This window comes from Trematomus bernacchii, unplaced genomic scaffold, assembly GCF_902827165.1.
Source record: "Trematomus bernacchii unplaced genomic scaffold, fTreBer1.1, whole genome shotgun sequence".
NCBI classification, from domain to species: Eukaryota; Metazoa; Chordata; class Actinopteri; order Perciformes; family Nototheniidae; genus Trematomus; species Trematomus bernacchii.
Genome location: NW_022987829.1, coordinates 3,409 through 28,864, shown reverse-complemented (window position 1 = coordinate 28,864; position 25,456 = coordinate 3,409). Strand labels below are relative to the sequence as shown.

The following is a 25,456-nucleotide window of genomic DNA, read 5'->3' as shown; positions in this document are numbered from 1 at the left end:
TAGTGTCTCTACTTTAAAGAGTCCTCTCCTGCTGATGTTCAGGTGTATATCAGTATGTAGTGTCTCTACTTTAAAGAGTCCTCTCCTGCTGATGTTCAGGTGTATATCAGTATGTAGTGTCTCTACTTTAAAGAGTCCTCTCCTGCTGATGTTCAGGTGTATATCAGTATGTAGTGTCTCTACTTTAAAGAGTCCTCTCCTGCTGATGTTCAGGTGTATATCAGTATGTAGTGTCTCTACTTTAAAGAGTCCTCTCCTGCTGATGTTCAGGTGTATATCAGTATGTAGTGTCTCTACTTTAAAGAGTCCTCTCCTGCTGATGTTCAGGTGTATATCAGTATGTAGTGTCTCTACTTTAAAGAGTCCTCTCCTGCTGATGTTCAGGTGTATATCAGTATGTAGTGTCTCTACTTTAAAGAGTCCTCTCCTGCTGATGTTCAGGTGTATATCAGTATGTAGTGTCTCTACTTTAAAGAGTCCTCTCCTGCTGATGTTCAGGTGTATATCAGTATGTAGTGTCTCTACTTTAAAGAGTCCTCTCCTGCTGATGTTCAGGTGTATATCAGTATGTAGTGTCTCTACTTTAAAGAGTCCTCTCCTGCTGATGTTCAGGTGTATATCAGTATGTAGTGTCTCTACTTTAAAGAGTCCTCTCCTGCTGATGTTCAGGTGTATATCAGTATGTAGTGTCTCTACTTTAAAGAGTCCTCTCCTGCTGATGTTCAGGTGTATATCAGTATGTAGTGTCTCTACTTTAAAGAGTCCTCTCCTGCTGATGTTCAGGTGTATATCAGTATGTAGTGTCTCTACTTTAAAGAGTCCTCTCCTGCTGATGTTCAGGTGTATATCAGTATGTAGTGTCTCTACTTTAAAGAGTCCTCTCCTGCTGATGTTCAGGTGTATATCAGTATGTAGTGTCTCTACTTTAAAGAGTCCTCTCCTGCTGATGTTCAGGTGTATATCAGTATGTAGTGTCTCTACTTTAAAGAGTCCTCTCCTGCTGATGTTCAGGTGTATATCAGTATGTAGTGTCTCTACTTTAAAGAGTCCTCTCCTGCTGATGTTCAGGTGTATATCAGTATGTAGTGTCTCTACTTTAAAGAGTCCTCTCCTGCTGATGTTCAGGTGTATATCAGTATGTAGTGTCTCTACTTTAAAGAGTCCTCTCCTGCTGATGTTCAGGTGTATATCAGTATGTAGTGTCTCTACTTTAAAGAGTCCTCTCCTGCTGATGTTCAGGTGTATATCAGTATGTAGTGTCTCTACTTTAAAGAGTCCTCTCCTGCTGATGTTCAGGTGTATATCAGTATGTAGTGTCTCTACTTTAAAGAGTCCTCTCCTGCTGATGTTCAGGTGTATATCAGTATGTAGTGTCTCTACTTTAAAGAGTCCTCTCCTGCTGATGTTCAGGTGTATATCAGTATGTAGTGTCTCTACTTTAAAGAGTCCTCTCCTGCTGATGTTCAGGTGTATATCAGTATGTAGTGTCTCTACTTTAAAGAGTCCTCTCCTGCTGATGTTCAGGTGTATATCAGTATGTAGTGTCTCTACTTTAAAGAGTCCTCTCCTGCTGATGTTCAGGTGTATATCAGTATGTAGTGTCTCTACTTTAAAGAGTCCTCTCCTGCTGATGTTCAGGTGTATATCAGTATGTAGTGTCTCTACTTTAAAGAGTCCTCTCCTGCTGATGTTCAGGTGTATATCAGTATGTAGTGTCTCTACTTTAAAGAGTCCTCTCCTGCTGATGTTCAGGTGTATATCAGTATGTAGTGTCTCTACTTTAAAGAGTCCTCTCCTGCTGATGTTCAGGTGTATATCAGTATGTAGTGTCTCTACTTTAAAGAGTCCTCTCCTGCTGATGTTCAGGTGTATATCAGTATGTAGTGTCTCTACTTTAAAGAGTCCTCTCCTGCTGATGTTCAGGTGTATATCAGTATGTAGTGTCTCTACTTTAAAGAGTCCTCTCCTGCTGATGTTCAGGTGTATATCAGTATGTAGTGTCTCTACTTTAAAGAGTCCTCTCCTGCTGATGTTCAGGTGTATATCAGTATGTAGTGTCTCTACTTTAAAGAGTCCTCTCCTGCTGATGTTCAGGTGTATATCAGTATGTAGTGTCTCTACTTTAAAGAGTCCTCTCCTGCTGATGTTCAGGTGTATATCAGTATGTAGTGTCTCTACTTTAAAGAGTCCTCTCCTGCTGATGTTCAGGTGTATATCAGTATGTAGTGTCTCTACTTTAAAGAGTCCTCTCCTGCTGATGTTCAGGTGTATATCAGTATGTAGTGTCTCTACTTTAAAGAGTCCTCTCCTGCTGATGTTCAGGTGTATATCAGTATGTAGTGTCTCTACTTTAAAGAGTCCTCTCCTGCTGATGTTCAGGTGTATATCAGTATGTAGTGTCTCTACTTTAAAGAGTCCTCTCCTGCTGATGTTCAGGTGTATATCAGTATGTAGTGTCTCTACTTTAAAGAGTCCTCTCCTGCTGATGTTCAGGTGTATATCAGTATGTAGTGTCTCTACTTTAAAGAGTCCTCTCCTGCTGATGTTCAGGTGTATATCAGTATGTAGTGTCTCTACTTTAAAGAGTCCTCTCCTGCTGATGTTCAGGTGTATATCAGTATGTAGTGTCTCTACTTTAAAGAGTCCTCTCCTGCTGATGTTCAGGTGTATATCAGTATGTAGTGTCTCTACTTTAAAGAGTCCTCTCCTGCTGATGTTCAGGTGTATATCAGTATGTAGTGTCTCTACTTTAAAGAGTCCTCTCCTGCTGATGTTCAGGTGTATATCAGTATGTAGTGTCTCTACTTTAAAGAGTCCTCTCCTGCTGATGTTCAGGTGTATATCAGTATGTAGTGTCTCTACTTTAAAGAGTACTCTCCTGCTCATGTTCAGGTGTATATCAGTATGTAGTGTCTCTACTTTAAAGAGTCCTCTCCTGCTGATGTTCAGGTGTATATCAGTATGTAGTGTCTCTACTTTAAAGAGTCCTCTCCTGCTGATGTTCAGGTGTATATCAGTATGTCGTGTCTCTACTTTAAAGAGTCCTCTCCTGCTGATGTTCAGGTGTATATCAGTATGTAGTGTCTCTACTTTAAAGAGTCCTCTCCTGCTGATGTTCAGGTGTATATCAGTATGTAGTGTCTCTACTTTAAAGAGTCCTCTCCTGCTGATGTTCAGGTGTATATCAGTATGTAGTGTCTCTACTTTAAAGAGTCCTCTCCTGCTGATGTTCAGGTGTATATCAGTATGTAGTGTCTCTACTTTAAAGAGTCCTCTCCTGCTGATGTTCAGGTGTATATCAGTATGTAGTGTCTCTACTTTAAAGAGTCCTCTCCTGCTGATGTTCAGGTGTATATCAGTATGTAGTGTCTCTACTTTAAAGAGTCCTCTCCTGCTGATGTTCAGGTGTATATCAGTATGTAGTGTCTCTACTTTAAAGAGTCCTCTCCTGCTGATGTTCAGGTGTATATCAGTATGTAGTGTCTCTACTTTAAAGAGTCCTCTCCTGCTGATGTTCAGGTGTATATCAGTATGTAGTGTCTCTACTTTAAAGAGTCCTCTCCTGCTGATGTTCAGGTGTATATCAGTATGTAGTGTCTCTACTTTAAAGAGTCCTCTCCTGCTGATGTTCAGGTGTATATCAGTATGTAGTGTCTCTACTTTAAAGAGTCCTCTCCTGCTGATGTTCAGGTGTATATCAGTATGTAGTGTCTCTACTTTAAAGAGTCCTCTCCTGCTGATGTTCAGGTGTATATCAGTATGTAGTGTCTCTACTTTAAAGAGTCCTCTCCTGCTGATGTTCAGGTGTATATCAGTATGTAGTGTCTCTACTTTAAAGAGTCCTCTCCTGCTGATGTTCAGGTGTATATCAGTATGTAGTGTCTCTACTTTAAAGAGTCCTCTCCTGCTGATGTTCAGGTGTATATCAGTATGTAGTGTCTCTACTTTAAAGAGTCCTCTCCTGCTGATGTTCAGGTGTATATCAGTATGTAGTGTCTCTACTTTAAAGAGTCCTCTCCTGCTGATGTTCAGGTGTATATCAGTATGTAGTGTCTCTACTTTAAAGAGTCCTCTCCTGCTGATGTTCAGGTGTATATCAGTATGTAGTGTCTCTACTTTAAAGAGTCCTCTCCTGCTGATGTTCAGGTGTATATCAGTATGTAGTGTCTCTACTTTAAAGAGTCCTCTCCTGCTGATGTTCAGGTGTATATCAGTATGTAGTGTCTCTACTTTAAAGAGTCCTCTCCTGCTGATGTTCAGGTGTATATCAGTATGTAGTGTCTCTACTTTAAAGAGTCCTCTCCTGCTGATGTTCAGGTGTATATCAGTATGTAGTGTCTCTACTTTAAAGAGTCCTCTCCTGCTGATGTTCAGGTGTATATCAGTATGTAGTGTCTCTACTTTAAAGAGTCCTCTCCTGCTGATGTTCAGGTGTATATCAGTATGTAGTGTCTCTACTTTAAAGAGTCCTCTCCTGCTGATGTTCAGGTGTATATCAGTATGTAGTGTCTCTACTTTAAAGAGTCCTCTCCTGCTGATGTTCAGGTGTATATCAGTATGTAGTGTCTCTACTTTAAAGAGTCCTCTCCTGCTGATGTTCAGGTGTATATCAGTATGTAGTGTCTCTACTTTAAAGAGTCCTCTCCTGCTGATGTTCAGGTGTATATCAGTATGTAGTGTCTCTACTTTAAAGAGTCCTCTCCTGCTGATGTTCAGGTGTATATCAGTATGTAGTGTCTCTACTTTAAAGAGTCCTCTCCTGCTGATGTTCAGGTGTATATCAGTATGTAGTGTCTCTACTTTAAAGAGTCCTCTCCTGCTGATGTTCAGGTGTATATCAGTATGTAGTGTCTCTACTTTAAAGAGTCCTCTCCTGCTGATGTTCAGGTGTATATCAGTATGTAGTGTCTCTACTTTAAAGAGTCCTCTCCTGCTGATGTTCAGGTGTATATCAGTATGTAGTGTCTCTACTTTAAAGAGTCCTCTCCTGCTGATGTTCAGGTGTATATCAGTATGTAGTGTCTCTACTTTAAAGAGTCCTCTCCTGCTGATGTTCAGGTGTATATCAGTATGTAGTGTCTCTACTTTAAAGAGTCCTCTCCTGCTGATGTTCAGGTGTATATCAGTATGTAGTGTCTCTACTTTAAAGAGTCCTCTCCTGCTGATGTTCAGGTGTATATCAGTATGTAGTGTCTCTACTTTAAAGAGTCCTCTCCTGCTGATGTTCAGGTGTATATCAGTATGTAGTGTCTCTACTTTAAAGAGTCCTCTCCTGCTGATGTTCAGGTGTATATCAGTATGTAGTGTCTCTACTTTAAAGAGTCCTCTCCTGCTGATGTTCAGGTGTATATCAGTATGTAGTGTCTCTACTTTAAAGAGTCCTCTCCTGCTGATGTTCAGGTGTATATCAGTATGTAGTGTCTCTACTTTAAAGAGTCCTCTCCTGCTGATGTTCAGGTGTATATCAGTATGTAGTGTCTCTACTTTAAAGAGTCCTCTCCTGCTGATGTTCAGGTGTATATCAGTATGTTAGTGTCTCTACTTTAAAGAGTCCTCTCCTGCTGATGTTCAGGTGTATATCAGTATGTAGTGTCTCTACTTTAAAGAGTCCTCTCCTGCTGATGTTCAGGTGTATATCAGTATGTAGTGTCTCTACTTTAAAGAGTCCTCTCCTGCTGCATGTTCAGGTGTATATCAGTATGTAGTGTCTCTACTTTAAAGAGTCCTCTCCTGCTGATGTTCAGGTGTATATCAGTATGTAGTGTCTCTACTTTAAAGAGTCCTCTCCTGCTGATGTTCAGGTGTATATCAGTATGTAGTGTCTCTACTTTAAAGAGTCTCTCCTGCTGATGTTCAGGTGTATATCAGTATGTAGTGTCTCTACTTTAAAGAGTCCTCTCCTGCTGATGTTCAGGTGTATATCAGTATGTAGTGTCTCTACTTTAAAGAGTCCTCTCCTGCTGATGTTCAGGTGTATATCAGTATGTAGTGTCTCTACTTTAAAGAGTCCTCTCCTGCTGATGTTCAGGTGTATATCAGTATGTAGTGTCTCTACTTTAAAGAGTCCTCTCCTGCTGATGTTCAGGTGTATATCAGTATGTAGTGTCTCTACTTTAAAGAGTCCTCTCCTGCTGATGTTCAGGTGTATATCAGTATGTAGTGTCTCTACTTTAAAGAGTCCTCTCCTGCTGATGTTCAGGTGTATATCAGTATGTAGTGTCTCTACTTTAAAGAGTCCTCTCCTGCTGATGTTCAGGTGTATATCAGTATGTAGTGTCTCTACTTTAAAGAGTCCTCTCCTGCTGATGTTCAGGTGTATATCAGTATGTAGTGTCTCTACTTTAAAGAGTCCTCTCCTGCTGATGTTCAGGTGTATATCAGTATGTAGTGTCTCTACTTTAAAGAGTCCTCTCCTGCTGATGTTCAGGTGTATATCAGTATGTAGTGTCTCTACTTTAAAGAGTCCTCTCCTGCTGATGTTCAGGTGTATATCAGTATGTAGTGTCTCTACTTTAAAGAGTCCTCTCCTGCTGATGTTCAGGTGTATATCAGTATGTAGTGTCTCTACTTTAAAGAGTCCTCTCCTGCTGATGTTCAGGTGTATATCAGTATGTAGTGTCTCTACTTTAAAGAGTCCTCTCCTGCTGATGTTCAGGTGTATATCAGTATGTAGTGTCTCTACTTTAAAGAGTCCTCTCCTGCTGATGTTCAGGTGTATATCAGTATGTAGTGTCTCTACTTTAAAGAGTCCTCTCCTGCTGATGTTCAGGTGTATATCAGTATGTAGTGTCTCTACTTTAAAGAGTCCTCTCCTGCTGATGTTCAGGTGTATATCAGTATGTAGTGTCTCTACTTTAAAGAGTCCTCTCCTGCTGATGTTCAGGTGTATATCAGTATGTAGTGTCTCTACTTTAAAGAGTCCTCTCCTGCTGATGTTCAGGTGTATATCAGTATGTAGTGTCTCTACTTTAAAGAGTCCTCTCCTGCTGATGTTCAGGTGTATATCAGTATGTAGTGTCTCTACTTTAAAGAGTCCTCTCCTGCTGATGTTCAGGTGTATATCAGTATGTAGTGTCTCTACTTTAAAGAGTCCTCTCCTGCTGATGTTCAGGTGTATATCAGTATGTAGTGTCTCTACTTTAAAGAGTCCTCTCCTGCTGATGTTCAGGTGTATATCAGTATGTAGTGTCTCTACTTTAAAGAGTCCTCTCCTGCTGATGTTCAGGTGTATATCAGTATGTAGTGTCTCTACTTTAAAGAGTCCTCTCCTGCTGATGTTCAGGTGTATATCAGTATGTAGTGTCTCTACTTTAAAGAGTCCTCTCCTGCTGATGTTCAGGTGTATATCAGTATGTAGTGTCTCTACTTTAAAGAGTCCTCTCCTGCTGATGTTCAGGTGTATATCAGTATGTAGTGTCTCTACTTTAAAGAGTCCTCTCCTGCTGATGTTCAGGTGTATATCAGTATGTAGTGTCTCTACTTTAAAGAGTCCTCTCCTGCTGATGTTCAGGTGTATATCAGTATGTAGTGTCTCTACTTTAAAGAGTCCTCTCCTGCTGATGTTCAGGTGTATATCAGTATGTAGTGTCTCTACTTTAAAGAGTCCTCTCCTGCTGATGTTCAGGTGTATATCAGTATGTAGTGTCTCTACTTTAAAGAGTCCTCTCCTGCTGATGTTCAGGTGTATATCAGTATGTAGTGTCTCTACTTTAAAGAGTACTCTCCTGCTCATGTTCAGGTGTATATCAGTATGTAGCGTCTCTACTTTAAAGAGTCCTCTCCTGCTGATGTTCAGGTGTATATCAGTATGTAGTGTCTCTACTTTAAAGAGTCCTCTCCTGCTGATGTTCAGGTGTATATCAGTATGTAGTGTCTCTACTTTAAAGAGTCCTCTCCTGCTGATGTTCAGGTGTATATCAGTATGTAGTGTCTCTACTTTAAAGAGTCCTCTCCTGCTGATGTTCAGGTGTATATCAGTATGTAGTGTCTCTACTTTAAAGAGTCCTCTCCTGCTGATGTTCAGGTGTATATCAGTATGTAGTGTCTCTACTTTAAAGAGTCCTCTCCTGCTGATGTTCAGGTGTATATCAGTATGTAGTGTCTCTACTTTAAAGAGTCCTCTCCTGCTGATGTTCAGGTGTATATCAGTATGTAGTGTCTCTACTTTAAAGAGTCCTCTCCTGCTGATGTTCAGGTGTATATCAGTATGTAGTGTCTCTACTTTAAAGAGTCCTCTCCTGCTGATGTTCAGGTGTATATCAGTATGTAGTGTCTCTACTTTAAAGAGTCCTCTCCTGCTGATGTTCAGGTGTATATCAGTATGTAGTGTCTCTACTTTAAAGAGTCCTCTCCTGCTGATGTTCAGGTGTATATCAGTATGTAGTGTCTCTACTTTAAAGAGTCCTCTCCTGCTGATGTTCAGGTGTATATCAGTATGTAGTGTCTCTACTTTAAAGAGTCCTCTCCTGCTGATGTTCAGGTGTATATCAGTATGTAGTGTCTCTACTTTAAAGAGTCCTCTCCTGCTGATGTTCAGGTGTATATCAGTATGTAGTGTCTCTACTTTAAAGAGTCCTCTCCTGCTGATGTTCAGGTGTATATCAGTATGTAGTGTCTCTACTTTAAAGAGTCCTCTCCTGCTGATGTTCAGGTGTATATCAGTATGTAGTGTCTCTACTTTAAAGAGTCCTCTCCTGCTGATGTTCAGGTGTATATCAGTATGTAGTGTCTCTACTTTAAAGAGTCCTCTCCTGCTGATGTTCAGGTGTATATCAGTATGTAGTGTCTCTACTTTAAAGAGTCCTCTCCTGCTGATGTTCAGGTGTATATCAGTATGTAGTGTCTCTACTTTAAAGAGTCCTCTCCTGCTGATGTTCAGGTGTATATCAGTATGTAGTGTCTCTACTTTAAAGAGTCCTCTCCTGCTGATGTTCAGGTGTATATCAGTATGTAGTGTCTCTACTTTAAAGAGTCCTCTCCTGCTGATGTTCAGGTGTATATCAGTATGTAGTGTCTCTACTTTAAAGAGTCCTCTCCTGCTGATGTTCAGGTGTATATCAGTATGTAGTGTCTCTACTTTAAAGAGTCCTCTCCTGCTGATGTTCAGGTGTATATCAGTATGTAGTGTCTCTACTTTAAAGAGTCCTCTCCTGCTGATGTTCAGGTGTATATCAGTATGTAGTGTCTCTACTTTAAAGAGTCCTCTCCTGCTGATGTTCAGGTGTATATCAGTATGTAGTGTCTCTACTTTAAAGAGTCCTCTCCTGCTGATGTTCAGGTGTATATCAGTATGTAGTGTCTCTACTTTAAAGAGTCCTCTCCTGCTGATGTTCAGGTGTATATCAGTATGTAGTGTCTCTACTTTAAAGAGTCCTCTCCTGCTGATGTTCAGGTGTATATCAGTATGTAGTGTCTCTACTTTAAAGAGTCCTCTCCTGCTGATGTTCAGGTGTATATCAGTATGTTGTGTCTCTACTTTAAAGAGTCCTCTCCTGCTGATGTTCAGGTGTATATCAGTATGTAGTGTCTCTACTTTAAAGAGTCCTCTCCTGCTGATGTTCAGGTGTATATCAGTATGTAGTGTCTCTACTTTCAAAGAGTCCTCTCCTGCTGATGTTCAGGTGTATATCAGTATGTAGTGTCTCTACTTTAAAGAGTCCTCTCCTGCTGATGTTCAGGTGTATATCAGTATGTAGTGTCTCTACTTTAAAGAGTCCTCTCCTGCTGCATGTTCAGGTGTATATCAGTATGTAGTGTCTCTACTTTAAAGAGTCCTCTCCTGCTGATGTTCAGGTGTATATCAGTATGTTGTGTCTCTACTTTAAAGAGTCCTCTCCTGCTGATGTTCAGGTGTATATCAGTATGTAGTGTCTCTACTTTAAAGAGTCCTCTCCTGCTCATGTTCAGGTGTATATCAGTATGTTGTGTCTCTACTTTAAAGAGTCCTCTCCTGCTGATGTTCAGGTGCATATCAGTATGTAGTGTCTCTACTTTAAAGAGTCCTCTCCTGCTGATGTTCAGGTGTATATCAGTATGTCGTGTCTCTACTTTAAAGAGTCCTCTCCTGCTGATGTTCAGGTGTATATCAGTATGTAGTGTCTCTACTTTAAAGAGTCCTCCCCAGCTGATGTTCAGGTGTATATCAGTGTGTAGTGTCTCTACTTTAAAGAGTCCTCTCCTGCTGATGTTCAGGTGTATATCAGTATGTAGTGCCTCTACTTTAAAGAGTCCTCTCCTGCTGATGTTCAGGTGTATATCAGTATGCAGTGTCTCTACTTTAAAGAGTCCTCTCCCGCTGATGTTCAGGTGTATATCAGTATGTAGTGTCTCTACTTTAAAGAGTCCTCTCCTGCTGATGTTCAGGTGTATATCAGTATGTAGTGTCTCTACTTTAAAGAGTCCTCTCCTGCTGATGTTCAGGTGTATATCAGTATGTAGTGTCTCTACTTTAAAGAGTCCTCTCCTGCTGATGTTCAGGTGTATATCAGTATGTAGTGTCTCTACTTTAAAGAGTCCTCTCCTGCTGATGTTCAGGTGTATATCAGTATGTAGTGTCTCTACTTTAAAGAGTCCTCTCCTGCTGATGTTCAGGTGTATATCAGTATGTAGTGTCTCTACTTTAAAGAGTCCTCTCCTGCTGATGTTCAGGTGTATATCAGTATGTAGTGTCTCTACTTTAAAGAGTCCTCTCCTGCTGATGTTCAGGTGTATATCAGTATGTAGTGTCTCTACTTTAAAGAGTCCTCTCCTGCTGATGTTCAGGTGTATATCAGTATGTAGTGTCTCTACTTTAAAGAGTCCTCTCCTGCTGATGTTCAGGTGTATATCAGTATGTAGTGTCTCTACTTTAAAGAGTCCTCTCCTGCTGATGTTCAGGTGTATATCAGTATGTAGTGTCTCTACTTTAAAGAGTCCTCTCCTGCTGATGTTCAGGTGTATATCAGTATGTAGTGTCTCTACTTTAAAGAGTCCTCTCCTGCTGATGTTCAGGTGTATATCAGTATGTAGTGTCTCTACTTTAAAGAGTCCTCTCCTGCTGATGTTCAGGTGTATATCAGTATGCAGTGTCTCTACTTTAAAGAGTCCTCTCCTGATGATGTTCAGGTGTATATCAGTATGTAGTGTCTCTACTTTAAAGAGTCATCTCCTGCTGATGTTCAGGTGTATATCAGTATGCAGTGTCTCTACTTTAAAGAGTCCTCTCCTGCTGATGTTCAGGTGTATATCAGTATGTTGTGTCTCTACTTTAAAGAGTCCTCTCCTGCTGATGTTCAGGTGTATATCAGTATGTAGTGTCTCTACTTTAAAGAGTCCTCTCCTGCTGATGTTCAGGTGTATATCAGTATGTAGTGTCTCTACTTTAAAGAGTCCTCTCCTGCTCATGTTCAGGTGTATATCAGTATGTTGTGTCTCTACTTTAAAGAGTCCTCTCCTGTTGATGTTCAGGTGTATATCAGTATGTAGTGTCTCTACTTTAAAGAGTCCTCTCCTGCTGATGTTCAGGTGTATATCAGTATGTAGTGTCTCTACTTTAAAGAGTCCTCTCCTGTTGATGTTCAGGTGTATATCAGTATGTAGTGTCTCTACTTTAAAGAGTCCTCTCCTGCTCATGTTCAGGTGTATATCAGTATGTTGTGTCTCTACTTTAAAGAGTCCTCTCCTGCTGATGTTCAGGTGTATATCAGTATGTAGTGTCTCTACTTTAAAGAGTCCTCTCCTGCTGATGTTCAGGTGTATATCAGTATGTAGTGTCTCTACTTTAAAGAGTCCTCTCCTGCTGATGTTCAGGTGTATATCAGTATGCAGTGTCTCTACTTTAAAGAGTCCTCTCCTGCTGATGTTCAGGTGTATATCAGTATGTAGTGTCTCTACTTTAAAGAGTCCTCTCCTGCTGATGTTCAGGTTCAGGCGACCTCAGTGCGATCTCAGTGCGACCTCTGTGCGACCTCAGTGCGATCTCAGTGTGACCTCAGTGCGACCTCTGTGCGACCTCAGTGCGACCTCAGTGCGACCTCTGTGCGACCTCAGTGCGATCTCAGTGTGACCTCAGTGCGACCTCAGTGCGACCTCAGTGCGACCTCTGTGCGACCTCAGTGCGACCTCAGTGCGACCTCAGTGCGACCTCAGTGCGACCTATTGCCTATAGCATCGTTAGCAGAAGTTTACTTCACCTCTCCTCTCCTCCACGGTGACAGAGTCCGGTCCTGAAGCCTTAATGTAGACTTTCATGTTGACAGACCTGAAGGAAAGCACACTTAGTCAAATACTCACTAACAGAACAACACTATCAAAACAAGAACATACATTTAAAATGATTGAATGAATTTAGAACTAGAAAAACAATGCAATAAAATGAGAAACTGCTATAAACAAATGTGTGAGTAACATTAAAGCTGCACTGTTTCATACTTTTATAAACCCATGTGACAATCACCGGAAACAACCCAAGTGTGTGTGGTGTTAACAAACAGTGAAGATAATATCACTATGAGCACGCTGGCTGGTATTGTTCACACAATGAAACCACAGCAGAGAGTTAGCAGAGTGTGCAGCTCCCCTCAGCTCGACAGAGGGAGCATCTTTCCCGCTCGCTTGGTTTGACTTAACCTTTTGAGTCTCACTTCTCTTATCAACGTATTTGATCAAATGTTAACAAACACCTGAAAGCCTGCACCCATGAGATACACATCTCACACTGCTCTGTCACTTGTATTCATGTGCCTGTGTTATTCCTGTTGTGTTCACTTTGCTTTGAAATGAGTGTTTTAAATGTTATGATATGTTTCTGCTGCACTATTTCTTAATGCTCTTAATGTCTTTCATGTGTGTAAAGCACTTCAACTTGCCTGGTGTTGAAAGGTGCTGGATGCCTTGCCCTCTAAGTATGTTGTGGGGCAAGGCCAACCTGTTAACCCTAACCCAACCCTGTGCACGGTTAACCCTTTAGTAACCCTCTGCAGGCTTTCTAAGCAATCCCATACCCATCCCAAATGTTATCAAGATGAATGTATGGCTTAAAAAAAACTTAAATGTACCTACAATTTAAATTGAACAGACATTTATTCTAATTTAAAAAGAGGTCAAAAATGAAATCTCATAATAAAATATTCTATTGATGATGAAAAATGACAAACTAATGCTTTTGACCAGAGAGGTTAATAATGAAGTGGAAATGAGCAATCCTTTCACACAGACTTCTATACAGACATATCTGAGCCTCCCTCTGCTACGTATGAAGGGAATGCAAGTCTACGGCAACATAGACATCATTCTGACACCTTTTCTCCTTGTCCCCTCACTTTTGAAAGAGCAGATCCTCCTTGGGCTTGAGAAAGCGGATTTGATTAAAGTTCACACTCAGTTGACGGAACCTGGTTTCACAGCTCAGTGTCTGTGGCTTGAAGCAGAACCAAGGCTCGCCTGTACGACTGTCGGTGAAGTTGCACAGCGGCAGGGGGGTGGGCTGCAGGCAGACCCCACACATGGTGGTTGCAGAAACGTTGCCTGAACGGAAGATGCTCTTCCAGGCAGTCCTGTAAGGATGCTCCCTAGCAGTGGCGGCGCCAGGGTATGGCTGGGGTAGGCTACAGCCATACCAAGAAATGGCTTAGCCCCACCTTAGCCCCACCTTAGCCCCACCTTAGCCCCACCATGAAAAGTGATGCAAATTCAATTAAATAATAAGCGAAATGCTAAATGTTGAGAACACGGATTGCGAAAATATACGGGTCGTGTCCACAGCACACAAACTGATCCTGCTGTAACAACAAGTGCACGTTACTGATGCAATATGGTTGAGACCATTCGGGCTTATGCTATAAGAGGGGTGCAAGGAATAGTCTAAGTAGTGGGGGAGTTTTATACACTAAAGGTGTGGAAATTCTCTGGCGTTATAATATCAGCGCGGCCGCGGTCAGATCAAAATGCCTCCGAATGCAATTTGAATAGACCTACAGCCAATCAGAGCAACGCAACGTTGGGTCTGCGTCATGCCTTATTGATTGAGATCAATCGAAACCGCCATTCAGTATCCCCATTGGATCTTCAACGTGTACTATCATACGTCACGTTCACAGTGATCCCTTTTTATTTACTACAAGACAAATGTGCCGTTTTATTTCATACAGTTCCATTTTGATTGAGACGGGGAAATAATCTAAACCTCACGCGTGGCGTTTCACTGTCAAGGGGGGCGATATAGCGTGTATGTAATTACATTGCAAATACTGACTTGAGCACCACCATGTATGGGTTAGCCCTACCAGAGATTACCCAACAAAAATGCTCTGGCGCCGCCACTGCTCCCTAGTCAGCCTCTGCAGCACAGAGATGGCCTCAGCAGAATGAACCATTGTCACCTGAGTGGGCAGAGAACCAGTCAGTAGAGCGGTTATAGTTACCTAGAGATGTTCTCACACACACACACACACACACACACACACACACACACACACACACACACACACACACACACACACATACATTAAACATTACACATCTGTCGTAGTTCTTTATTTATCTACAGAGATCGGGCCTCAGAATAGACCGAAAACTATTCTTTTACCGTTCTGTTTTAATTTCACAATAAAGTTCGTAGTAATAATTTGTTTTGATATTATTGTTTTTTATGAACTATAGACCGCTGGGTCATGTTAAGACCATCTTTTCTGTGTTGCTGTGGGTTTTTCACATCTCTTTTGTGTTACAAATATCAAAACAATAACAGAATATATCCGTCGTAAACTAAACCAGAAACAGCAGTATATTTTATTTTGTTAACACTGTAAACTTGACAGCTTTTGAACCCGCACCTCCTGCTGGTTAAAGCACGGTATTACACCTTTAGAGTCATTGCAATGCAGGTAGATTGGGTTGCTTTTTAATGTTTAAAATGCCTTTTTCTTAATGTCTTTCATTTTTGTAAAGCACTTTTGAATGTGTTATATTTTATGAAAACATTTAAATATTAAGAGTGTTAAGGAATAATTCTTCTAGATATCTAACCTTTTGCTCTGTGACGTTTTATGATCTACTCTGACGTCTGTTATCTCCTTTAAGGAAAGGCCTTGGTGCCATATGTGTTGTTGTCACCAGTGTGTGACCGGTCAACTTGTCTGGCACGAAGGGTAATTGTTGTGAGAACGCTGAGGCACTTCTTTATCGGTGTTTGTGGACTCTAAGATGTGAAATCTTTGAGGCCATGAGTGTCGGACGCAGGTGGCTCAGTGTTCCCAGCTGTTTAGTCTACTCCTTCAGAGATGTTGATCTCTCTCTGTGAACCAGTTCAAAGGTCTAGCATAGAGAGAGGTTCTTCAGAATTGACGTGGCAACTCTACCGTGTGGTCAGAACCTCTGACTCTTTGATTTGTGATGTGAATCCTCCGGCCGAATACTCTGAATAAACCCATCAGTGTTTGACATCAAAAGCTCCAACTCTCACCGTGTCTCCTTCCTGAGTCGGTGACTCCATGCATTGCTACACAGAAGTTTCCCCCACAATGAGTACATACAAAATAGGAGGAAAGTAGAAGGTCAATGATAGAAATATAGAATAGAAAATATCTAGAAGAAACTGTAAATGGTATCTAGAATAAAACAGTTTAGTGCCGGATGTACAAAGATATGAATAGGAGGATGTGCAAAGATATGAATAGGAGGATGTACAAAGATATGAATAGGAGGATGTACAAAGATATGAATAGGAGGATGTACAAAGATATGAATAGGAGGATGTACAAAGATATGAATAGGAGGATGTACAAAACAGACAAACTAATTAGGCTTTATTTCAACATTAAATAATACTTAAGGTTAAGGTCTTCTTTGAAATACATGTAAGCAAAAAGCTTTGGGGGTATCTATATGAAGATCTATATTTGTTTTGGGACTTGACAATCAACTTTCCTGAGTGGGCAGAGAACCAGTCAGTAGAGCGGTTATAGTTACCTAGAGATGCTCTCCAAGTTAAAAAACAAACATCCTGCATTCAAATCCTGTTAGGAGAGCACACACACACACACACACACACACACACACACACACACACACACACACACACACACACACACACACACACACACACACACACACACACACACACACACACACACACACACACACACGCCACTGAAAGTAGTCCCTCATCTGTGTTGTATGATATTAAAACCCTGTAAAGCACATTTTCTAGGGAATGTATCATTTTATTTCAACATTAAATAATATTTTAGGTTAAGGTCTTCTTTGAAATACATGTAAGCACAAAGCTTTGGGGGTATCTATATTAAGCCTGACAAAGTACTTAACGTTTAATATATTGCATGGTTTGTTTTGGGACTTGACAATCAACTTTCCTGCAATGTTAACTATGTTGAAGCACTTATTTTAACTGATATTATACATATTTATTACACTCTTATAAGATGTATGTAGATAGAATAAGAAATGTGCAGAATATGTTTAATGGTGGAGGTACACACATATTGATAGATCTCTTGTTGAGGAACCTATGACCCCAGTGTGTCATCATTGCATAACTACACCGTAGTTGTGTTTATGATATTTCAATAAACCTTTGAACATCTTGAAATCTTGAAAGGGATGTGCAAAATAGCCATTATATACAGTTTGATGAACAATTAGAGAATAACGAGTAATGAATATACTTTATAGAGATCTGCAGATACCTGATTGTTTGCACTCACCTTCACTGAATTTCACTCAGGTGTAACTAAAGTCTGATTTAAAGGTGGGGTAGGTAAGTTTGAGAAACCGGCTCGAGATACACTTGTTGTTATATTCCATGGAATGCTCTTAACATCCCGATAGCAATGAATATCTGAAGTGCTTTGACAACAAATCCATAAATAAATATCATCAGTGGAAGCTGTAGTACTGTAAAAAGCACGACCAATCATCTGAGCCGGCCCGGCTAAAATAACTGGATGGCCTACCTGCCTGTCAGCCTTCCATCTGGGCACAAACTTATCTCGTGCCCTCATTGGTCATGTGCGCGTTCGTGTGTTGGAGGAGGGGCTCTGTGAGGAAGTGGCAGATTCTTTCCGGCTGTGTATTTTCAGATTCTAGCGATCTCGAGCTGGTTTCTCAAACTTACCTACCCCACCTTTAAGGGTTGTTTATATTTCACATCATTAATCCAAATCTGTAAAGTAACTAAAATAAATGTAGTAAAAATACCAGGTTAACCTTAAAGAAAGCCCTCAGGATTATAAAAGACCCCCATCATCCCAGCCACAAACTGTTCAGTCTGCTGCCGTCTGGCAGGCGGTACCGCAGCATCTGGACTGAAACCACCAGACTCAGGGACAGCTTCATCCCACAGGCCAGAAGACTATTAAACACCTGAACTTAGAAACAACATCCATAACATTCATCTGGCTGCTACTTAGAAATGATTTGTCTAATATATCATATTCAATCACTTGTATATAGACTCTTATTGCACTATTTCACTTTTTACTATTTTACTATTTTTCTTTTTGTATTTACTGCACTATTTTTTCTGTGTATCTGTTTTATTGTGTTGCACTGTTGGAGGAGCCTGTGACCTAAGGGGGGGGGGGGGGGGGGGGGGGGGGGGGGGGGGGGGGGGGGGGGGTAGGACACGTTGGAGTCTTGTTCTGGATAGTGTGCCGTCGATGGGTTTCATTCCATTTCAAAGTGCTGTTTGTGTGTAAACTTTGCGCACTGCCACTCCAACATCCAATCACAGAGCTTGAGAACTAATCACGGGGTTTGTCAAACAGAGCACATGGTGTAGTCCTAAACGATAGCTGGGGATTCTGGGTAGTGTAGTGTCTTCTGCCATCCAAAACTCCGAAAAGATATTTGTTTCTCCAAATCGAAGGGGAAACATACAAAAGCATTGCACACAATTTAAACCAATCAATGTTGAGTAATTCGTAATCAGATCAAAAATAGTCCGTTGTTACCGTTTGATCTACGTAGCAACGGCAGGAAATGCTTCGATAGCGTTTTTGAGGACCTTTTTGATTACAGATTTGAAAACATGGTTGCTTGCTTTAAAAGTAGCACACTTCATGATGTCAGACCTTGGGAAGTATCTAGATACCCCTGCCCTCATGCCAAAGGAACTGCACACTGAATATGTTTTGCCGTTTGATGTCTATGTCTGGACCGCTGCGTAAAAAGGAGGGTTTCTGCCCCGTTACTTCTCCGCTGCTTTCTTGTCCCAGTTTGAAAAGCAAGCAGCATGCTGTTTGCTTTTCAGACCAACTGTACACTGTTAAATCGACCAGACTTCTTTCTGCAGATGTGAGCGTCCTTAACAACGGTCAATACGTCCTTGCTGCACATGATCCCTTACATGTTTCTTGAGCTTTGTTAGTTAGTTAGTTTCCTAACGGACGAAATGTAACAGCTGTAGCTTTTCTCAGACGTGGAGGGATACTGACTTGTTGTGAAAAGTAACTACAATTCTACCCGTGGTATACGCTCATTATATCACGGCTAAGAACCAATCAGATTGCTTGATTTGACTTGTCCGTTTTATAAATAAATATATATATTGTACATGTATTACAATGTATTATACAATGTATGTATTGTTGACATTTACGTTTAGTGTTGATTTTTGTTTTGTTCTGTTGTAGCGCCTGGTGCGGAGTGCGTTGCCTTCTATGTTTAAGATAACCCTTTGTATTTGATTGTATTGTTTTCATTACATTTGACCTTTTAGCAATTCTGATAACAGACATCTAGAATCCATTTGTCACCAGCGAAAATGTTGGTTCTTGATATCATCAATTGACTTGACTATTGGAAGTGTTCAATGCAGATATCTGTAGGTTGAATACATCAACAGGTACGTTTCCCTGGGACACTTAGCTTTAAGTAGTAGTAGTAATTTAAGTAGCCGTAAAGTGCACATTTAAAGTTATTCTATGTTGGCCGAGTGATATAATTGGATCGGCTTATTACAGGCCTGCAACGAAAATGTTTCCCCTTTTTATAATTTTTTTATTTCGATTGCTGATTGGTTTAAAAAACAAACTAAATTGCCTCCACCAGCTTTTAGACTCATTTTACAGAGCGCTCACATCATTCAGCTGACAAAAAAAGTCATCGCGACTCTTAGAGCTAATGTTGCTATGGATGACTTCAGTTGCTTTAAAGGGGAAACCCTACTGTTTCTAAAAAGACCAACTTATCCTGAGCTTTCATCTGCCTGGTCATTCCAAGCAGCAGGAGCCAAAGAAAGCGGGACTTCTCAAACAGCTCAGTTCCAAGACAGATTCAAACGTACGGTACAATTACATTTAATATAATGGTGTCTATAGCATTACCTCAACCACTGCATCTCCTTCCCAGACCAATGAGAACACAGCGGAGCAGCTCCCGTTGAGATGATCCACCACTTTTCCAACCACGCCTGCTTGAAGCTTGGAGTTTTTCAGCCGTGCGAGTAAGAAGGCTCCTCCAGAAGTCTTGGGGCGGCCATTGAAGTCAGACATTTCGATCATGACCCTCAGCTGATCCCCGATCTGCCACTGTCCTCCTCCTCTCCTTGGTAAGATGGTGAAGGAGCTGTGAGCTGGATCACAGGTGGTCTCTATGGATATAGGAGTGGGCCAAGGTGGGATTTCCGGCCAAGCAATGGAGGCCAGTATGAGGCGTTCCTCTTCAGCCTCCTTAGGGGACAGTGGCTTAAAGGTGCACACGCCCTGTTGCATTGTGGAGCCATTGGTGAGTGCAGGGCTGCCCAGCTTTGAGTTCAGCTTGGAGTGAGATGTTTGTTTTGGGGGGGGGGGGGGGGGGGGTGGAAGGGCTGAACACAAACAAGAAACTTTCATGTGTCCAGTGTTACAAATGTATTGACCATGTACAAACTATTTACATAAACAATTGACAAACATAACTTGACAGGGAGGTCGCTTCTGGACCCAACGACTCGGACACTAGTTCTACCAAGGCTTATTATGGCGCATTTCCACCATGGCGCGGAGCGCGGTTTAAGCGTGCCGTGTCGTGCCGTGCCCGTTTTTGGTTGCGCTTCCACTAGGCCTAGTTACGGCCCGGCCCGGCCCGGGGCCACTTTTTCACCTCTTTTCTGGCCCGACAAAATTGTGGTTCTATCGGGGCCAACAAACAGGGCTGAGTCGGGCTGAGTATGCTAAACTAGAGAGAGGAGCGCTGGCAAGGGGGCTACAACTACAACAAGATGGACATATTTGACCGTGATTTAATTGTAATACACGTTTCAAAATGATGAAGTAACAACATACTGATACCGGTTAGTAAAAACCATGAATTAATGCTTTGTCAAGTCTGCAGACAGACGGCAGGCGAAACACCTTTTAAAATGCGTGTTTTCTAAATGGAGATTGGCTAAGCTAACGCAGCATATGCTCCGACCGTCCACACTCACAACAACGGCCTACAGACATAAATAAAGCAGCGACTGTATTCACCATGACACAGGCAGTCTGTGGTTTGTACTTGTTTAACTTTTGTCTAGTTTCTGAACAGATATAAGGAGCTGTGAGCTCTGAGTGCTAACAGCTAACGGCTGTGTTGTTTTTCTGGGGTTCTCATTGAAGATGACGTCACGGCTCCGCCTACACTGCGTTACTATAGTAACTACCCCAGTTCCTAAACTGTAATGGAAATGCAGCATGAAGTGAGCCGGCCCTGTTAAGGCCCAACGCGGCCAAGCCGTACCGAGCGAGGCCGACCGTGTGGTGGAAATGCGCCATTAGAGGTAAGAGTGAGAGGAGAGGAGTTCTCTTTGTATTTAGGCTGCAAGTCGACAAAGGTGATCAAATGCTGATGCTAATAATGATCCGGTTCATTTGATATTGATTGTCTGCCGATACCGAATCCTGATCCGATTCTTCTATTCCCCAGATAATACAGCTGCACCGTGTACACTAGCTCTATATGTCTATGTCTAGGGGTAGACATTAAGGGTACATCCACTGGCCCGGAGCATTCGTCTAAATCGACTAATAATGAAGAAACTGAACACATTGGTTGCAATAGTAATTTGTGCACAAACTACATTACTACTTGTACTACAACATTTGAATCATCAGTTCTTCCTCATTTTCCTCAATTGTTCATATTTGGTTTATTAAAATAATAACTTTCTTTTAGGAAACCGGGGGTCCAAACAGTGCTTCCGGGCCAGCGGGCCATTTATTTATAATGTCGAGCCCTGCATTGTAATTCACCATAAGCAATTGTTGACTGTAACGTCTCGGCCAACAAACTGTCATTTGTAATGTATTTGACTTTAACGGTCAAGTTCTGGCATCCACAGCAGCCCAAATGTTAACGTTAATGTCAAGTTTTCTTTTTACAGTGTACTTATATCTGTACATTTCTTTTCAGCTTGCTTGAAGAAGTGGCTTCAACAGACAGAGATGCAGACAGATTGGGAAAGGCTGGACGCTACACAACGGGAACATTATGGACATGAACAATCTCATCATACATAGTGTTACTGTTTTTGTTACCATTTAAATATTGAATTCTATTTATTACTTTTATTTTCAATCAAATGCACCTGTTTTAGATAATATATGTATTTTGATGTATAGGTTGATTTGCATGTTGGTTGTTATTTGTATAATTATTGTATTGTTACTGTGTCTTTTATTATATAGCTATTTATTAAATTAAAATACTGTAATGAACACTATACAATGTCTTTGTTTTGGTAGATACCAGAACACATGACACAATGAATCTTTGTAATATATTTATGTTCTCTGGTTGAAATAATCATACCAGTATTTAATGTATGCTGGTGACCTTAGCTGGTCAGGCTGGTGACCTTAGCTGGTCAGGCTGGTGACCTTAGCTGGTCAGGCTGGTGACCTATAGCTGGTCAGGCTGGTGACCTTAGCTGGTCAGGCTGGTGACCTTAGCTGGTCAGGCTGGTGACCTATAGCTGGTCAGGCTGGTGACCTTAGCTGGTCAGGCTGGTGACCTTAGCTGGTCAGGCTGGTGACCTATAGCTGGTCAGGCTGGTGACCTTAGCTGGTCAGGCTGGTGACCTTAGCTGGTCAGGCTGGTGATCTTAGCTGGTCAGGCTGGTGACCTATAGCTGGTCAGGCTGGTGACCTTAGCTGGTCAGGCTGGTGACCTATAGCTGGTCAGGCTGGTGACCTTAGCTGGTCAGGCTGGTTCAGCAGGGTTGTTGCTGAATTTGTCAGAAAGTCAAGAGAGAGATGGTGTCAGAAGCACATGAACTAAAAAGAGTATAAATACAAATGGATAAAGACATTTCTGTTTTTTTAATTTTTGTGTTATTTGTATCTATATGCACCAAAACACCAAGTCAAATGCCTCGTATGTGTTACCTGGTAAACGTGTTTCTGATTCTGAAAACAATATCTGGACTTCTGACGATCACAAACAGTTATAGTGTAACAGACACATTCCTTACCTCGATGAGCTTTTCTTGCTGTAGCGCAAAAAATATGAAAGCAAAAACCACGATGAGAAAGAAGGCTAAGCACTGCCTTCTGGAAAACAAGTTCATGATAGTCAGATTATTGTTCAATGGCAAACTAAAATATTAGATCGCTGGCATGGCCTGCTCAGCGGCTTTCTCCTGTTCTGAGCACAGAGAAAGTCAATATGTGGCATCCTCCTCGCAGAGGGGCGTGGTGAACATTCAAACTCACCTTGCACACACACTACTGAAAACATCTCACCTTGCACACACACTACTGAAAACATCTGGCCTTGCACACACACTACTGAAAACATCTGGCCTTGCACACACACTACTGAAAACATCTGGCCTTGCACACACACTACTGAAAACATCTGGTCTTGCACACACACTACTGAAAACATCTGGCCTTGCACACACACTACTGAAAGCATCTGGCCTTGCACACACACTACTGAAAACATCTGGCCTTGCACACACACTACTGAAATACTCTGGCCTTGCACACACACTACTGAAAGCATCTGGCCTTGCACACACACTACTGAAATACTCTCACATTCACTACTGTAGTGGCATCCAAGGTTTCCCTTTGCCTCTATAGAGCGGGGTTGACGACACGCAATCCAAAGCAATAAGCAGCCGAAGGTTTTCAGTCAAAAAATGTAATTTATTAACAAAAAAGTATTGACTTAAATTGTCTCAAAATAGCAAATTTAAATCAATATTTCGGCGATATACTTTCTTATATAAACTATACTTTGCAGTCCAATTTGCAACACTAATTTCTGTTTACAATTTGCGGTGTAAAAACTGTTCCGCTCCCCGTCTCATCAGGTCTCATCAGGTCTCAGGTCTCATCAGGTCTCAGGTCTCATCAGGTCTCATCAGGTCTCATCAGGTCTCATCAGGTCTCATCAGGTCTCATCAGGTCTCATCTGGTCTCATCAGGTCTCATCAGGTCTCATCAGGTCTCATCAGGTCTCATCAGGTCTCATCAGGTCTCATCAGGTCTCATCAGGTCTCAGAGCACCGCGGCTGTCCTCAATTACCTCACTTAAAAAAACACCGGAAGGTACAAGGAAACAGATCATATTTACGATTTAAAATAAACAATCATTTCATCAAAAGATATTCACCATGGCAATATAAATCATTTTACATCATTAATTATCAAATTATGAATCTAAATAATAACGTTGACTTCATTGTGGCTCTAACAACTACTGAACACCTCACACACACACAACTGAAAAGTAAACCTCACACACATACTACTAAAAATGAACCTCACACACACACAACTGAAAATGAACCTCACACACACACTACTGAAATACTCTCACATTCACCAGTGAACACCTCACACACACGCAACTGAAAATCAACCTCACACACACACACACACAACTGAAATACTCTCATATTCACTACTGAAAACCTTACACACACACACACACACACACACACACACACACACACACACACACACACACACACTCACACACACACACACACACACACACACACACACACACACACACACACACACACACACACACACCACACACACACACACACTCACACACACACACACACACACACACACACTCACACACACACACACACACACACCACACACACACACACTCCTGAAAACATGTTACTGAAAGCTTCTCAGTTGGGAATGTGCATGTGTTTCACCTGTGTGTGTGAGGGGGATTCTTGCTGTCATTGTAATGAAACGGAAGTACCAAACTGCTAGTGATCGCTTTGCTAGCTCCGTTAGCTCCGTTAGCTCCAGGGTGCTACAGCTGCTTGGCTGATCCGGAGAACACAACTTGAACTCGGACGTGTTTGTTGTGTTGAGGCCTGGTGGAGTATTCTTCATTTAAATATCGGACTTATCTTAGGGCTCTGCGGTTAAAACAGACCGTCCATTAATGCAGTTTCTTCGGTAAGTGAGATTCAAGCACTTTCTTTCTCACTGGTGTTTTTATTCAGCTAAGCTACATCTGTGCTAAGGATGCTATCCGTAGCATCCAAGTTAAAACATAATAGAGAGAAGTACATCATAGAGAAGTGTAAAACATTAAGAAGGATTATACTGTAGAACAAAAGGCTTATGTGTGAGGTTGGTAAAATGAGGTCATGCTTGTACATTAGTTAGTTTGCTAGTTAGGTAACTGTATGCATTGATATTGTTAATTTAAAATAGCTATGCTCGACGATGCAGACAGCTAGCGTCACAGTAGTGTTGAAGACCAGCGTACTGTATATGAGATTAACCTCACTATAAGATCTGTGTATCTGAAAAATATGAATCTCACATTTCCAGTTGGTTCCAGAAATAACGTTAACGTAGAGATTGCAATATGGTTTGATGAGCTGGAGTTGATTATTGAAGCTTACTGGTTAACGTTCATCATATTAAACGAACGAACCCAAACGTTGTTGTTTTTATTAATATTATTACCAATACTTACTAAGCATTATCCTTACACTGGAGAAACCGACTTGTTGTGGCAGCAGAACGTGAACATGTAACTGAATGCCTGCATTTAACGAAGATAGCGTAGTCAATGCTTTAGGGACAAGGACATGATTTGTTTAAATATTAGATATGACGTTATGTGTGCTTCTGTGACAATTAAGCTTATTCATTGCATTACATTTGTTAAAGATGTTTGTCTTTTAGCCTTACGTGTGTGTTACAAATGAATGTGAATATGGCAGTATGTTCCCTGACAGTAGTAGTTGACTTCTCAGCTTGTCACTCAGAGGGGGGTGGGGGCTGGTGAACGGTAAGGTCAATGTTTGTTTGTTTAAAAATGTTTGCAGTCGCGAAAGGTCTAAGCCAATCAGACATGGACAAAAGGATCAGTCTATGTGTCGAGAGGGGGAACTAGACACCCCTCGTCAGGGCTTGACAGCCATGATCCGGTCTGACAGCCCTCAGCTGTCTGCGGGAGAAAGGAAGAGACAGATCACTGTCAGCATACATATGCTAATTCA

General features: G+C 41.4%; 1 protein-coding gene across 1 annotated transcript in view; it reads right to left on the bottom strand.

Moving 5' to 3' along the window:
* The window catches only part of LOC117500005 (NXPE family member 3-like), a 28,333-nt gene extending 8,624 nt beyond the window's left edge, over positions 1-19,709 (bottom strand). Inside the window, 4 exon segments of the mRNA XM_034152720.1 lie at positions 12,171-12,238; positions 13,299-13,547; positions 14,299-14,357; positions 19,323-19,709. Of these exon segments, the coding sequence (XP_034008611.1) occupies positions 12,171-12,238; positions 13,299-13,547; positions 14,299-14,357; positions 19,323-19,709 (763 nt within the window).
* Between the last annotated feature and the right edge of the window lie 5,747 nt (positions 19,710-25,456).